This window comes from Panthera uncia (genome assembly GCF_023721935.1).
Source record: "Panthera uncia isolate 11264 chromosome A1 unlocalized genomic scaffold, Puncia_PCG_1.0 HiC_scaffold_17, whole genome shotgun sequence".
In the NCBI taxonomy this organism is placed as follows: Eukaryota; Metazoa; Chordata; class Mammalia; order Carnivora; family Felidae; genus Panthera; species Panthera uncia.
The window spans coordinates 78,379,358-78,395,259 of NW_026057577.1; the positions used below are offsets into that span (position 1 = coordinate 78,379,358).

A 15,902-nucleotide genomic window follows, 5' to 3' on the forward strand; every position below is an offset into this window, starting at 1 on the left:
TTAGGGGCACTTGGGAGGCTCATTTGGTTAAGTGTCTGACTCTTGATTTCGGCTCAGGTCATGATCTCATGGTTTGTGAGATTCAGCCGCGCGATAGGCTCTATGTTGAAAGCGTGAAGCATGCTTGATTGAGATTCTCTCACTCTCCCTCTCTCTTTGCTCCTCCCCCGTTCACACTCTCTTTCCCTCTCTCCCTCTCTCAAAATAAACATTTAAAAATAAATAAATAATGAAAAGATGGTCTGATTTTTTTAATTAGGAAAAAGTAGGTCTTTGATAATCTGAAGTATGCATCTCACATTTTCAAACTTCATTTGTTTAAAATCATATTATTCTGTTACTGCTATAACATCACGTATTGCCTTTGTGTATTTTTCTCTGATTCTTCTGGTAAGGATAGCAGATATTATTTTTTAAAAGATCTAACATCCCACAATAATTTATGTAAAGGTTATCACTAGGATGTCTGTGATATGTCTCTCCATCTAGATCTATTCCTAAGCCTATGTATCTATATCTATATCACTATGTGTGTATTCCTGATTTTTACTGGCTTCCTAAATGGAGAGGCCTTGTAATTCCTGGTTTTCCTATTGCAAGGAGATTAGTCCCTTAACCTGTTTGCCCCTGTTGTTATTACTTAAGAAGATAAATTTGCTTAGTGTATTATTTTCTACTTTTGTTTTCAATTATAAGGACCAGGCTGACCCTATATTAATAGTCTGTGTAACGTACATGTATATATTTGAAGGCCAGTTTTCTCCATATTTTAAAGAGTGTTTAACTGGATGTGTTGTCACAGGTTTGCTCTTTGCGGTGAATGGGAAGCCTTACTTTGGGGACCAAGAACCTGTACAGGGATTTGTGTTGAACTTTTCCAGTGGGGAAATTATGGATGTCTTCAAGCCAGTGCGCAAGGTATTCACATATATTGCCTAGGTATCAGTTTTCATGGGAATAAACTAAAATAGGAATCTTGGCATTCGATTTGTACTTGAATAATTTTTAAAATCTTTAAGGAGATGTGATAACCAACCGTCTTAGCTAGGTTGATAGGGGTTTCCTGTTACTATGTTTTATTTAGAATAAATATCCTTGTCTGTTCTTAGATCAGTTTCTTCAGATACAAAGCAACACTGTATGCTTTCTAAGGTTCTTAGTAGACTTCACGCAGGATAGCAGGTTGAAATTCACTGTAGTTAGAACACCAAAAAAAAAATAATAATAATGTCTTTTCCTGGTTTCATCCAAGTAGAGAAGATACCACAGTATATCAAATTGTACTTTTGTAGTTCTCTTAGATCCAACAGAAATCTCGTTTGCTTTTTGTATGCTGTTACTACATTGAGCAACAAGACTTCAAAATAGCACTTCCTGGAGTTTAAGTCCTAAAGGCTTGGTTTAGATAAGAGACTAAAGGCTAGTTTTGACTTCACAAATGGCTTACCACTGTTTATTCTAATACTGCTTGTTTACAAACACACTGTCTGGTTCATCATGCCCACAGCTCTTTTGTCTCTTCAATGTACTTTCTCTTCAGTATGACTGCCTGAATGATCAGATTGTTCATATAAACTTCCTAGATGTACTTGTGGCAGCACATCAATTTTAGAAAATTCAGCCTGCTCACTATCGACAGTAGCCAAATTAAAGAAAGAGCCTAAATGCCCATCGACTGACAAATGGATAAAGAAGATGTAGTATATATATACATAACGGAATATTACTTGTCAATCAAAAAGAATGAAATCTTGCCATTTGCAACAACATGGATGGAACTAGAGTGTATTATGCTAAGAGAAATTAGAGAAAGATAAATATTATATAATTTTACTCATATGTGGAATTTAAGAAACAAAACAGATGAATATAGGGGAAGGGAAGGAAAAATAAGGTGAAAACAGAGGGAGACAAACCATAAGAGACTCTTAAATACAGAGAACAAACTGAGAGTTGCTGGAGGGGTGTTGGGTAGGGGGATGGGCTCAATGGGTGATGGGCATTAGACGGGGCACTTGTTGGGATGAGCAGTGGGTGTTAGATGTAAGTGATGGAACATTATTACACCATATGTTAACTAACCTGGATTTAAATTTTAAGTAAAAGAAAAAAAAAAATTCAGCCTGCCAAAATGCTGCTTTAATAAGAGTTATTTTTCAAAACATGCAAATATTTATTGGCTTTACTTGGATCAAAATGCAGTTGCCATAAAGCACTGGACAAACTATATCCATACTCATAATTCTTACAGTATTCTTTAAAATACCAAATTTGCTAGATTAAAAAAAAAAACAAACTTTAAAGTGTCTCAATATTTGAGAAATATGTCTGTGAGACTACTGACAGCTAGTCTGGGATTTATTTATCCTAGAGATATTTATTAACTCCCTACTCTGTCATACGCCATGTTAGATAACTAAGGATATGGTGGTGAACAGAACAGGACATAGCCTACATAGCCTCTCCCTCAAATGGAGTTTTAGCTAAAGTTACAGGATCTGAGCTGAACCAAACTGAATCTGAACTAAAGATTGTAGTACAAATTCCTTATTTTTCCTAAGTTTCTATTGATATGCAACAAGAAGGACTTTTCACCGTATTTTACCTGAAAAGCTATACAGAATCAAATATCCAGTCATAGTACCCTTCAGAAAGAAATTCATTACATTGATAATATCTATTTTACTTCAGTAGTGTTGCAGATCCTTACTGATTATCTGATATTCATTGTTTTGCCCCTTTGAGTTAACTTCCTCATATCTATTGATAAAGTAAGAGACTTAACTTTCTTTCAGGTCTTCACTTTGTATTAGTACAGTGTTTGCCTTGATTGTTCTTTTAATGCTAATATAATAATTGTTCTTTTAATGCTAATATAATATACTGTGTCAACCAGGACATTAACTTTTAATTCATATATGCATCTAGAAAGCAAAACTATGGGCTAAGCAAGAAGCTAAATTCTACATGAGCCTTATTCTCATAAAAATATGAACAGCCATGAATGAAAATCTTAGAAAGCATTATGCCTAAACATTAGCGTTCATCAGACATTCAACAATGAATAAGTCACAAGATGTAAGTCGTAAGTCAGTATAGCAAACTTAAATAGAGAGTCTAACTCCAAGGTGAAATTTGCTTTTCCTTTCAATAAACAGGACTTACAACAAAATGTAGAAATTTGTTCTGTGTTGACTCTGTAAACTAACATCAGTTGATGAATCTCTCAGAATTCCCATTTAATCACATTATCATCACAAAGATTAAATTTGGGTGAAGGAAACCATATGGTACTCTGATTCCTAAGTATGAAGAGATTCTTCTTTCAAATCAAAAGTCAGGTTTTGCATAATGTGTACCTGTTTGTGCCTGTCCACCACATATTTCCCCATGTACTTCAGTTCTCTCTTCTGTTACATTCTTTAGAAAAGTTTATGCCTGAATGTATGAGCTTCATTTTATGTCTATGCAGGGAGGCTCAGACCGTAGGACAGTAAAGATCAGGGCAAAAGATACACAGTTACCTTCTACTTTCTTACCCCCATTATCACAAGAAAGCCTACGGTCCCTAACATCTGGTTGCACACACATTCTTCAGGCTGGAATGGAATGGATCCCTGCCACTCCAAGCGAAAAGAAAAGAAAAAAAAACCAAAAACAGAAAACAAAAACCAGCCTATATTTATGTTGTTTCTCTAACCTTAACAATGGAGATTAAAATTACAGGATTTGATAGGATTTGAACTCAAAATTTCACACAAGTGAAATTCCTTATCCAAAGCTACAGAGTAAGTAGCACACCTGGATCATAAACACAAGTCTTTAGACCCTAAAATGTGTTTTAACCTTTTAATTCCCGGAGGTACACATCCATATACCAATGGATTATATTAAACTACAACATAACTCGGTGCAACTTCTTAGAGAGCTATTTTACTTCATATTAAGTAATTTTAAACATTATTTTATGTTGAAGAAAACATAACTGTACAGAGAACACAAATCCCTTATGCAGTTTTAAGACAGAATATAAGATTTTGAGAGCAGGTTGATTGCCCTGGGCTCTGTCATCAGATGCCCCAGGAGGATGCTGTCATTCTTTCTTGTCAGTGTTACTTTGCTAGGGAGGGGTACCTCAAGAGAAGAGAGGAGAAACCTCAGAAAAGTTTACAAAGCCTAGACTGGAAGGTCTTTAAATCCATTCAACTCTGGAATCCTAAAGCTTACAACATGATTTTCTGTTTCAGATAACACAAAACAGAATAGTTCATTAAAGAAATTACAGTTGAGTGCTTCTGATTGCAGTAGGAATAGAGGTCCCGAAGTCCTATCCACTATTTCTCCCCCCTCAGCCCCTCCAATGGCCGCAGAGTATCTCCAGCAGAACCCCTGGTTCCCTGGATCAGCTTGAGAACCAGAGAGAAGTTTATTGTTATTGTAGCATGGAATTGATGACATATTGTGATTTATTTAAACCGAAGTCCTTAGCTAATGACGAGTTCACACATTTCCCCCTCACCTATTTATATTATTTTTCCTGTCAGAAAATATGCAGCACTTTACAACCATATGCTTTGCAAAGCAGTTTCTAAGAACATATTTTGGTACAGAAGAGGAACTGCCTAGAATTTACAAGTCTGTTGCCACGTATTAGCTGAACCCAAAATAAAGATGAACATTTAATCACTGGCTTGTGAGATTTCAACAAGGCAACATTTTGATTTCTGGCTTTCTGTTCTTCTCATGTGCATTTGTCACAGCTCATTTGATAGTATGAGGGAATGAGCCTCCTTGGCATGGCTGTCTCATGTTTCTTTTCAGTGTGACAAATTGTTGCTGATTCGCAAAGTACAATAGTATCTCCACAGCATGTATTCTGCCCGCCTAAAGTGAGCTAGGAACAGTGGTTTGCCTCATCGGTGCCCTTTGTACTCAGCAAACTGAAGTGGGCAGATCCTGTCTGATAAGACCACAGGCAGGATAATGCTCCTGTTCACACGCACTGGTCATATTTCCGAGAACTGTATACTCAGGCCTACTGACCTCAAAGGTGAAAAAAATCATCCATGTCCTACCAGCTGGTGGACACGTGGCACCTCCGAAAGCTTCAGTAGCCAGACAGAGATGGCAGCAGCACAACATTTTAAGGCTGCTTTTCCAGGAACTAGTTTAGTGACCTTAGGAAAGTCACAGAAAGTGCTCCCCTGTCTCATGTCCTCATGACTGAGATGGCAATGATTTGAAATGGAACTATGTCATGAAGAAAAACATTAAACCACTGAATATTGAAATAGGTAAAAAAAACAAAAAACAGGAAGTACTTGCAGGAAACACTCTATTTGTTTCCTTTTGCTGACTGAAAATACTACAAATACTGGGCTTCAGAGTAAGCAAACCCCACATTTGCTGCGTATCACTTTGGATGCATTCAGACTGAATGCCCTGAAACTTTGAAATGACTCCTCTTATCAGTAACGTATAAACAGCTTGTCAGGTAGCATATGGTAGGTAGCTTGATGGGAGCAATAACAAAAATTAATACTCAGTCTTTTTTTACTTGTGTAAATTAAAACAGGCAAATGTGATAGTGATTAAAAGAAGAAAGAAACATGGAGGCAAAAATACATATAACTAAATAGGTGGCTAATGTAACAGCAAGTAAACAAAACTGTAAAAAATTAATCTTCCTATAAATGCTCACTTTTAAAAGATTTGGAAGTCAGTGGTGAGGGTCCCTTGGCATTTCCCGAGGTGGCAGAGTCGGTGTCTGGTGAATGAGTGAATGCTTCTTCTTGGCCTAGAGTTGCTTTGACAGAATTATAGGTTGTTTGGTTTGATTCATAGGCTTCTTGCTTTGTTGTGTGCTTTGCTTTGTTTTTCTGCCTTTTCATGAAGAATTCAAGTGTAGGCTCACCACCCTCATTTTTATTCTGGCAGCACTTTGACATGCCTCACGATATTGCTGCGTCAGAAGATGGGACTGTGTATGTTGGAGACGCTCACACCAACACTGTGTGGAAGTTCACCCTGACTGAAAGTATGATTTTTAGAGTATTATTGTCCACATTTTTCCTCAGTTGCATCGCTTAAGAGCATGTGAAAAAAAATATTTGCATTCCCTTCTCTTTTTATTGATAGGAGAAGGAAATCAAAGCATAATTGGCAGCTGTTAAACGACCTGTTTGGTTTCATTTCAGGGATTAAGCTGATTTTTAAAAAGTAGAGAGAGGGGCACCTGGGTGGCGCAGTCGGTTAAGCGTCCGACTTCAGCCAGGTCACGATCTCACGGTCCGTGAGTTCGAGCCCCGCGTCGGGCTCTGGGCTGATGGCTCGGAGCCTGGAGCCTGTTTCCGATTCTGTGTCTCCCTCTCTCTCTGTCCCTCCCCCGTTCATGCTCTGTCTCTCTCTGTCCCAAAAATAAAATAAACGTTGAAAAAAAAAAAAATTAAAAAAAAAAAAAAAAAGTAGAAACACTTTTTTTTTTTTTTCCTGGCAGTTATCCCCTTGTTTCCACAGATACTCCACAGGAAATTCTTGATGCCTGGAGTAATGTCTGTTACATTGAAAGCCAATGTTAATTCCAAGTTAGTTCCAGAGGGAGATGATGGCTTTGGCAAAGCAGAGGAGCTACTGGCTTCAACCCTGTTGTCACTTCCCATGTGGCTCTTCAGCTCTCGGTAGCTGCCGAGCACCTAGGAGCACCAGCACATCTGTGTCAGACACATAGTATCCCAAGCAGGAAGCACTGCATTTTCTCCTTTAGACTTCAGCTTGTTCAGAATACTGAACTGTTGTTTCACATAACTCAAAATTATGTCTGGGGACAGAAGAGTTTCCCCGTTAGGATCAAGCCAGCTACTTTTGGGGATTTTGTAATGGCAATTTGGACATTATTTCTAATTCTTGAAAAGTATACTAACCTAGCCTCTGACATCATACTAAAAACAAGTTTCTCAATTAAACAGGGTCCAGGGCACCTGGGTGGCTCAGTCGATTGAGTGTCTGACTTTTGATTTCAGGTCAGTCATAATCCCTGGGTCATAGGATCGAGCACCACGTCAGGCTCCATGCTGAGAGTGGAGCCTGCTTAAGATTCTCTCTCTCTCCCTCTGTCCCTCTCCCCCACTCACACTCTCTCTCTCTCTCTCACAAAAAAAAAAAAAAAAAAAAAAAAAAAGACAGGGTAGAAACAATAGGAGAAGATAGGGTTAAGGAAAATAATTAAAGAATGGAAGACAGTAAAGCTGAGGTATCAGGAACTGCAACAAGCAATTTTAGATACATAATAAGGTCATTTGGAATTAATGAAGATAAATACTAATTATAACAAGGAAAAGTGAAAATTACAACAAAGAAAAGAAGTAAGTTATAAGAAAGAGAAGTAATATCAAGAGTCCAAAAACTTTAATCGTTGAGCATACAGATCTTGGAACCCAAGTAAATTTGATAACTGCTATCTTCAGAATTGTCCTTTGAGTAGCTTTTGCTGTTTTGTAATAAGGACCCAGTTAGAGTTGAGGGCACAGAGATGTCTGTGGACTGTTCTATTCCAGCAGTAGCCTTACATTCCCCTTGTAAGTGTAGCTTTCCCACCACCTGCCTCCTCAAAGAGGAACCAGAACGTGTGGCAGACAGGAAAGTAAATAGATGGATAATTTCCAAATCCAAGACTAAATCCAGGCTTTTCCAAATTAAAAAAAAAAAAAAATGAATAGCTTTCAAGATAGAAAAGACCTCAGAAATCTAGACAGTATCTTCATTTTGCAGACAGGAATATGATACTTGAACTCATTAAGATTCTGGTCTGAGGGTCTTTATACCATCCTAGTGGTCAGTACTCAACAGAGATGCATATCTAAGTCATGGTGGGGAGGGCTTTCAAAACACGTGGCCAGATCCTACTCAAGATCTATAGAAAGAAGAGGGTGACAATATGTGTATTTTGGAAAGTCTTCCCAAGTGGTTTTGACAATCCCTTGATTGAGAAGCGCTGCAATAAACATTCAGCTTTGAAAGAGAAAAATGCTCTCTGGAGTCCAGAATGCAACTGAATAATAAATCTCGAAAACAGTACTTTTGGAACAGTAAGACTGCCATCGGAGGCTAAACAAATGTCCCCTGTCTTTGCATTCTCCTATTTAACTAGTGAAATCTACTTATGTAGCTAGAATACTGGTAATCAAACATGGCAGAGTTAGTCATCAGTCCATGTCCATATAAAAACAGAACCACTTGATATTTCAAAAATACATTCATTATGAACTCCACAAGGAAAATCTTATTTTGAATATGAAGAGCTTAGAAATGTTTCAGCTTTCCCTAGGAGACTGTATCCAGGATTCATGGGCCTGGCACCAAATTAGTGGTTTGTCTTAAAACTCTTCTGTAATATGATATTGCATTTGATGAAGTGAGAAAATATTTGCTATTAAGGAAAATTAATGTCAGAATTAAGTTTTCAAATCTTTTTTGGAGATTTTGATTTTCTTTTTCCTTTGCTGTGCTATTTACAGAAATGGAACATCGATCAGTAAAAAAGGCTGGCATTGAGGTCCAGGAAATCAAAGGTTGGTCAGATTCCTCTTATGACTGTGAAACCCAAGACTATTTGTGCTGAATTATTTTATGGCTCTTGATTGCACATTAAAAAATATCAGACTAAAAATATAATCCGGTAAATCATCCATTAACTTCTACTATGTACTGAGCCTTTAAACCTGCATGTTGCTACTGTTTTCTCTCTTAAATGGACTGGTAATAATGAGCTCAAATTCACTGATTTCAAGTGATAGAAAGTGATTCTGAACAACCGGGCCAAAGACATTCAAAGAGGAAAAAAAAGTAAGCCAGCCACTTTTAGAAGTACATTAACCTCAGACAAGCAGAAAAATACCATCCAGTATACTGGAAAAGGCCTTCCATAATGGGCTGTAGTCTAAATGAGTGAAAAACATATCTTTGGTGAGTTACTGTTATAGGGGCCTGACAAGATGAGCTGTTCCCTAAGCTCCAATCTTAACACCAATCGCCCCAAAATTTACTGAGGGCCATCTATGTATAAGGGGCTATAATTGGTTTAAGGGAAGTGTAACTGTGCCTGACTTCAAAAGACTTATAACCTATAAGGGGAGAGAGGGAGAGAGAGAGAGAGAGAGAGAGAGAGAGAGAGAGAGAGTGTGTGTGTGCGCACGCGCACGCATATGCATATACACAAATAAGTATAGCTTTGGTACATACTATCAGGAATGGGAAATGGAATTTAGCTACTGTTAAGCAACCACTGGTTTAATTCGAAATCCTAGTCAAATTATTCTCTTCCTTTCCTAGGATCAGTTTATATTTGTACACGTTATACTATCTGCAGGGTTTTGACATGGTCATGTAAAATTAAGAACTCAATATAGGGTGCTCCTAATGTTTAAGAAGCAAAGTGATTCCATTATTAGTTGCTTTACAAATGATTCACCTAGATATTCAGACTTAACCCTAGGCTTACTTGTTTTCCTTTCTCATGAAAGCAGATGGAAAAAGATACAAAGAAGCAAGAACCAAGAGGGAGCTTAGGGATTTTATATAGGCAGATAAGAGAATATAGCCAACTCAAGGTTGAAAGGGGTAAGATAATATTATAAAATAAATAAATAGCAAATGTTTGGCATTTATAGAGATTCAACACAGGTGACTCTACTGGGTGGCATTGATACCACACTCATATTGAAGAGTTCCTGATCCTTTATTTTTCTATGATTGTTACATACAGAATTATTGGTGAGTTGTTTTCCCTGGAATAAATATATTATTATTAATAATAGCTATCATTCATGGAGCACAAACAATGAACTATACAAAAATTACTAAATTAATTCCTTACACCAGCCATGTGATAATTTGGTATTATCCCCATTTTACACATGAGGAAATCGAAGATCAGAATTACTACTAAGTGATAGAGCCAGGGTTAAACCACAGTTTATTTGCCACTGAAGTCTGTGCTGGTAACCACTATTCCTGTACTACTGAGGAGAAATGAATACCACCAATTCATTTACCATAAATTCTTCCAAGAGCTATAGGTTGGGGATGGTTGTATTTACTCTGAAATCTCTGGGATTTCACAGTGGCCTCAAGCCACTTCTGTTTAAATAAGTTCCACCAAAAATAAAATAAAATAAAATAAAAATCGTAGATTATAGTGTTTGGATTGTTGAGAACAGCCCATCCACACTGATCTCTTCTCGCCTGGCCAATGAAGGATGAACAGTGAGCGCTCTCCCCACACCATGTCCTCTTTCCTCAGTGCACACCACTGACTGAATTCAGAAAACCTCCCAGCCTTGTGGCAGAACACAGGAGTTCAAATAGTAAATGTCATTGAGCTATCTTGTCATGACATTCACATTTTAATAGGAATACCTAAACTCAAATACCCAAACTCAAATGAAGTTGTTCTAGTCCTCTGTTGGATTCATATGACTCTCATTAAACCTTTCTTTTTTTAAGATTATTTCCTTATTACACAAAGGAGTATAAAGCATGCTGAATCTCCAAAAGTTTGTCTTTTATCAAAATCTGAAAACTTAATTTAAACCATCCCTTACAAAAGAGAGGGAGAAACATCATTCCAGATTTAGCTGCTGTATAAATTTCCAAATTTGAGTAACCTCTGATGACCTTCATCCCCACTGTGAATGGTCATATAACTGATGAGTAATAACAGGGTTTCAGAACCAGTGTTGTGTTCACAGGGAGTTGCACAGTAAGAGAATGTGTGATGACAAGAAACTTAGGAAAAGCATTTTCAAATAAAGTTGCTAGGGATGAAAGATGTCAAAATCGTAGCCTTTACCCCTAGCTCCCCAAATAAAAGATGATGATAGTGAATCAGTCTCAGTAACATAAAAAGAAACTCTCTAGGGCAGCTAGCGTCTTAGGCCTTATGGAGAACAACACATTATAGGGGAAACACACTGCATTAAAAAAATAGTAATAAAAAGAAAGGAAAGAGTAATCTCATTGGTGCTATCTGCACTTTTCCTGTTACTTGCTAGTATGCCATCTAAAACCTTCAGTCGTCAGTTCTGTCTGTAATAAACTGGGTAATAATTGCTGTATTGCTGTATTAAGAATGTCTCTCCTTTACTGTCCGAGTTATTCCAATTCCAAGAGGTCTCTGGGCTTCTCCCCTCTCTCAAGGGGAAAGAAACATGTTCATGCTTGAGTGTGTGAGCTCACACAAGAATGCACCTAGGCTCCCTTTCTAAACTCAGGGCTTTAAAGAAGGGAAAAAACTTCCTGTATGTCAGCTTTTCAAAATTATATTTATTTCCAAGTATGTATAGGGATGCCAGAAGAGCTTGTTTGAAGACATTTTTGTTTAAAATGCAGTACATCTGGCATCGTACATGATAGAAAAATGTCACATGAGGCAGCCCCTCTCTTCCAGAAGCCCCAGGTTCTGGATAATATTGGAGCTTCTTCACTGCTCCTTCATCAGGGATGCTCCAAATTAAAGAATTTAATTTTCAGTTAAAGAATTTAGGATAAAGAATAAAAGTGGCAGAATTTGAATTGTTACTGTTTTGAAATTCCTTAATTCCTTAAATCATAACTATTTTTTAGACTTTTTATTCCACTTATAAAAGTTCCTGAGAAAGAACAATATTGTTGTTTTGTTTTGTTTTGTTTTTTTACTGGGAAATCTAAATTTATCCTCTTTCTTTAAGATATAGAGTATTTTTAAAAATCTAAACATACTTCAGCAGGTTCAAAAGTTAGAATGTTGGTGTATTTTTAGTAGATGCACTCAGATTACCAAAGGGAATGTGGACATCAAGAATTTCTCAAGTGTAGTGTGTATACCTTAGTGAGGTTATTACCTCATTCTCAGCATACTCTCTGTGAATGCTAAACTGATTCTGTCTGTCACCTACTTCACAGTTCTTGTTTCCTTTTACTGGAGCTCACTCCTAGCTCTGCCTTTATAAAAAGGGAACTGAAAATGAGCTGGTACAGCCATTGTCTCTGGTGCCAGTAAACCCACTAAATGACAGAAAATGCTATGTAATTATTCTGGTTATAGTCACCTTCAAATAGAAACAAATCCTTCTTTCAAGGCAACAAATTTTTGACTACCAATCTGTATCTTTGGTCTGTTTTTTTAATCTTGTCTTCTATTTATTGTTATTTTCCTGCTTAAATATAGAAGGAATTTAAGTAAAACAGAACAATTTGCCTATCTCTCCTATAGTAATGAAGAAAAAGATGTAACAATTAGTGACCAGGAAGAGTAAGAATCACACTTATATTCCTCTTGGAAACTGAGATCCAGACAGGTTAAATTGGAGCCATCTAGATCTACGAACCAATCCCTTTCCTTCTCTCCTGCTGAAGTTTCAAAGAGCCACTCCAGTGGACAAAAAATTGAAATAATGTTTTCCCCTTAACCATAGTACAGAGAAGGAAATGAAGACTATGGGGCCATCTGTAAAATGGTGATACTAACAATGCCTACTCATAGGCTTGGTGTAATGATTAAATGAGAACATTGCCTGAAACAGTCTAAGTGCTCAGTAGGTTTCATTGAGATCATGAAGGAGGCTGGCTCAGAACATTGAAGCAAATAGCTGCAAAAAGCTTATAAGCAAAAAGCTTATAGTGTCTTAAGTAATTTGAGAAATTCTTCCTTGGAGAATTGTCCAGCAAGCTACTAAGAATGTGAACACATATTAAACATTAACCAAAGATTTTCCTGATTGTGTTGAACCAGCTATTCCTGCCATTTTGTCAAAATTTCCATGAGGCCATATGATACACTCTACATCACACCAAGAAACTGAAGTTCCAGAAATCTTGTGAGCATTTTGGCAAAGATGATAGTAACTTCTAGACTTTGCACACTAGGGTTTTTGTACAAGCACACATATGTGCTTCTGGAGGGCAAGAATGTTGGAAGGCTCAACCTTCAAGTCAGTAGTTGTTAAGATACCTGAAGCAGTTTATATGGTTCAGTTGAATCATTTCCCAAACAGTACTTTAGGCCTGTTATCTACCCAGTACCAGTCAATACCAGAGAATTGTTCTATTTTCATCATACACAGAATCATATATACAGTGCTTCTGTGTATACTTACGGCTTGCTAGGAACTGTATAAAAGAACCTGAAAAGGACACAGTTCTTTTTCCAGTTTGAAATCCTAGAATTAATGTGTGTCACTGTGCATGTGATGTGCCAGTAACTCATTGAACATTAACAAGATTCATAAACTAAAGATACAAGGAAACATGCTTATTAAACACCATCTCTATGATAAACATTCACACTCAACAATTTTATAAAGGAGGTGTTTTGTTTGTTTGTTTATCATCATAGTTCTACAGATGAGGTTACTAAGGCCCAGATTATTTAAGTAACTTGCCCAAAGTTACACAGCTAATTTATATAGGAGAACTAGGATTTCAGCCTAGATTCATTTGACTGTAGTATGCACACCAATTCTTTGCCTGCACCATACTGCCTATTAATTTTAACTTTGAAAAAAATGCAAAAGGAGGATATTTGTTTTGTGGAATTATGGGGAATAAAGGGTAGGATCAAAGAAAACCAACTTAAAGGTACAAAACCATTGGGTGGATATTACTAATCACAATACCTGCTGCTAGCTTGGTAGATTCAGATATTGAAATGTGAACCCCACATGCATGGAACTCAAGTTCTTTATGAGCAGTTGTTGATTTGACTGGGTAGGGGTGGGTGGTTGGGTTTTGGAATCTTTGAGTCAGTTGAATATTGTGAACTCTTCTTTCCCTGAAGAATCCGAGGCAGTTGTTGAAAACAAAATGGAGAACAAACCGGCCTCCACAGAGTTGCAGAAGATGCAAGAGAAACAGAAACTGATCAAAGAGCCGGGCTTTGGAGTGCCCATTGTTCTCATTACAACCCTTCTGGTTATTCCGGTGGTTGTCCTGCTGGCCATTGCCTTATTTATTCGGTGGAAAAAATCAAAGGCCTTTGGAGGCAAGTAAAATGAGCCCCTTGAACTTGGAACCTACCTTTGAAAGAGTGTTTGGCCTAAGTATCCCCAAAGTTTGGTTGTGATTTTTTTCAGTGTTTTTTCTAAATGCTCTCTGCCTTTTTGGATATTATTGTTTATGTTCCAAATATTGTTTATAGTTAGTATCACCATAGAAAAAGTATCTGAAGCCTCAGAAATTTAGATAGTTAGATTAAAATATAACTTTTAATACTGCCTTTTAGCAATTGGCATAAGCCCAGTTAATGTCTCCACATGAAATTGTGTAGATATGTAGTCACTATAAATTAGGGTCAGGAAGGAGGAGATCCTTGCTGTTAGAAACAGGCCCAGGCCTCAAAATACCTAGGTCCATTCTTTGGGAGTTATATATTTCCCCTGCTAGTCCTGGCTTTAGCTCCTAGCTACATGACCTTGGGCAAGTTACTTAGTCTCTCCAAGCCACAGTTTCCTCATCTATAAAGTAGGGATAAAATACTCACAAGGTTGTGTGAAGATTAAGGGAAATAATAAACATAAAGCATTTATCAACAGTATCTGCCACCAGGTAAGTGCTCAAGTAACACCAATGATTGTGAAAAACAGTCATTGGTAATACAGTAATAGAAGTCATAAGTCATAAAAGATACTTATCTTAAACCTCAACTTTCTCAGGAAATTAACTATTTATTCCTACAATACATCATTCAGTAGCTTTTAAATAGTCACAATTTGGGCCATCAGCCTTCTTTCACCAGACAAGGCAGGGTCCAGTGTTGGAATCAATATTTTATCAGATCATTATCATAGTGTAGGAAGAGGAGCTGTGTTCCTTTCAGGACATTCAAATAAATAAACAAATAATCCAACCCATGATTCTTACCTCCTAGGAGCAGTCCCTTGGCTGGCTTCCCAGGCCCTAAGGCAAGAGTCTACAACTGTGTTGGGGAAGGAATCTGTGGGCCAGGGTGGGAGGCAGCATTCGATCAAGAAGTAGCATCTGATTCTATTTCAGGCCAAGGCGACCATGGCAGGGATTCAGTGCCCACGGCAAAGCCCTGACACAGAAAAGCACACAGAAACAAAAAACAGAGGATTCCATTTAATTAGTTGTGAAAGGGAATTTTTCTAGGACTTTGGTTTGCTGTTCATCTGCAATTGATAAAGCTCTCAAAAATACAATTAACTCTTCAAAAAGAACTTCTTTTGAGCCCCTGTTAAGGGTATGGAACTGTGGTAAGCAGAAGCAAAGATAAACATAGTCGTTGTCTTCATGGAGTTAGATGGAAGCTTCAAAAGAGCAAAAATCTTACATGTTGACTTGTTTACTTATGTATCCTCAGCACAGTCACAGTTCCTGGCACTAGGGGTTTGATAAATAGTTGTTGGGGAAATGACTGAATAAATAAGTGGAGCTCACAGAATAGATGAAACATAAAAAAAGAGAGGACTGTCTATAAAGGTAACAACAGAAGGTGGTAAGTGCAGTGATAAATACGCAGAGCATCAGGAACACAAGGGGCTGGGACCAGGCAGCAGGAATGGTGGTATTCAGCCACACTGGAAGGAGTAGTAGCTGGGGAGTTAAGAAGGTTTGGTCTCTCCTGTTCACCGGTAAGCACGTGTGACACGGCACTGTTACAGAATACTGAATTTACAGGAGTGTGTTGGGAAGGCAGAGACCTAAGTCAGACCATATGAAATTACCTTTATTCATATTGAAATATTCAACAGAAATATTGCAGTTTTATATGGTTCCATATAATACATTTAATTCTAAAAGTAGATCAGCCTGTCACCTTTTTTCAGCATTTGTTCTGGATAGATCTTGTCCAATTAATGAGTTTTTAGTAACCCTCATAAAAGACCTTCCATTTATTCAACACATACTTA

At 37.4% G+C, this 15,902-nt stretch overlaps 2 protein-coding genes across 10 annotated transcripts in view; one reads left to right on the forward strand and one right to left on the reverse strand.

Moving 5' to 3' along the window:
* PAM (peptidylglycine alpha-amidating monooxygenase) overlaps window positions 1–15,902 on the forward strand; it is a 116,749-nt gene that overhangs the window by 98,282 nt on the left and 2,565 nt on the right. For 6 of the 9 annotated variants that reach the window (XM_049647674.1, XM_049647675.1, XM_049647676.1 and 3 more), the window contains 4 exons: window positions 803–918; window positions 5,938–6,037; window positions 8,514–8,567; window positions 13,811–14,014. In XM_049647674.1, coding sequence (XP_049503631.1) covers window positions 803–918; window positions 5,938–6,037; window positions 8,514–8,567; window positions 13,811–14,014 — 474 coding nt within the window. The remainder of the gene's footprint in view (window positions 1–802; window positions 919–5,937; window positions 6,038–8,513; window positions 8,568–13,810; window positions 14,015–15,902) is intronic. The other 3 variants (XM_049647677.1, XM_049647678.1, XM_049647679.1) reach the window with 1 other exon arrangement.
* Window positions 1–15,902, reverse strand: part of GIN1 (gypsy retrotransposon integrase 1) — a 79,348-nt gene that overhangs the window by 18,084 nt on the left and 45,362 nt on the right. The window contains exon 13 of the transcript XR_007461331.1: window positions 14,893–15,067. The gene's annotated coding sequence lies outside the window, so the exon portion shown is untranslated. The remainder of the gene's footprint in view (window positions 1–14,892; window positions 15,068–15,902) is intronic.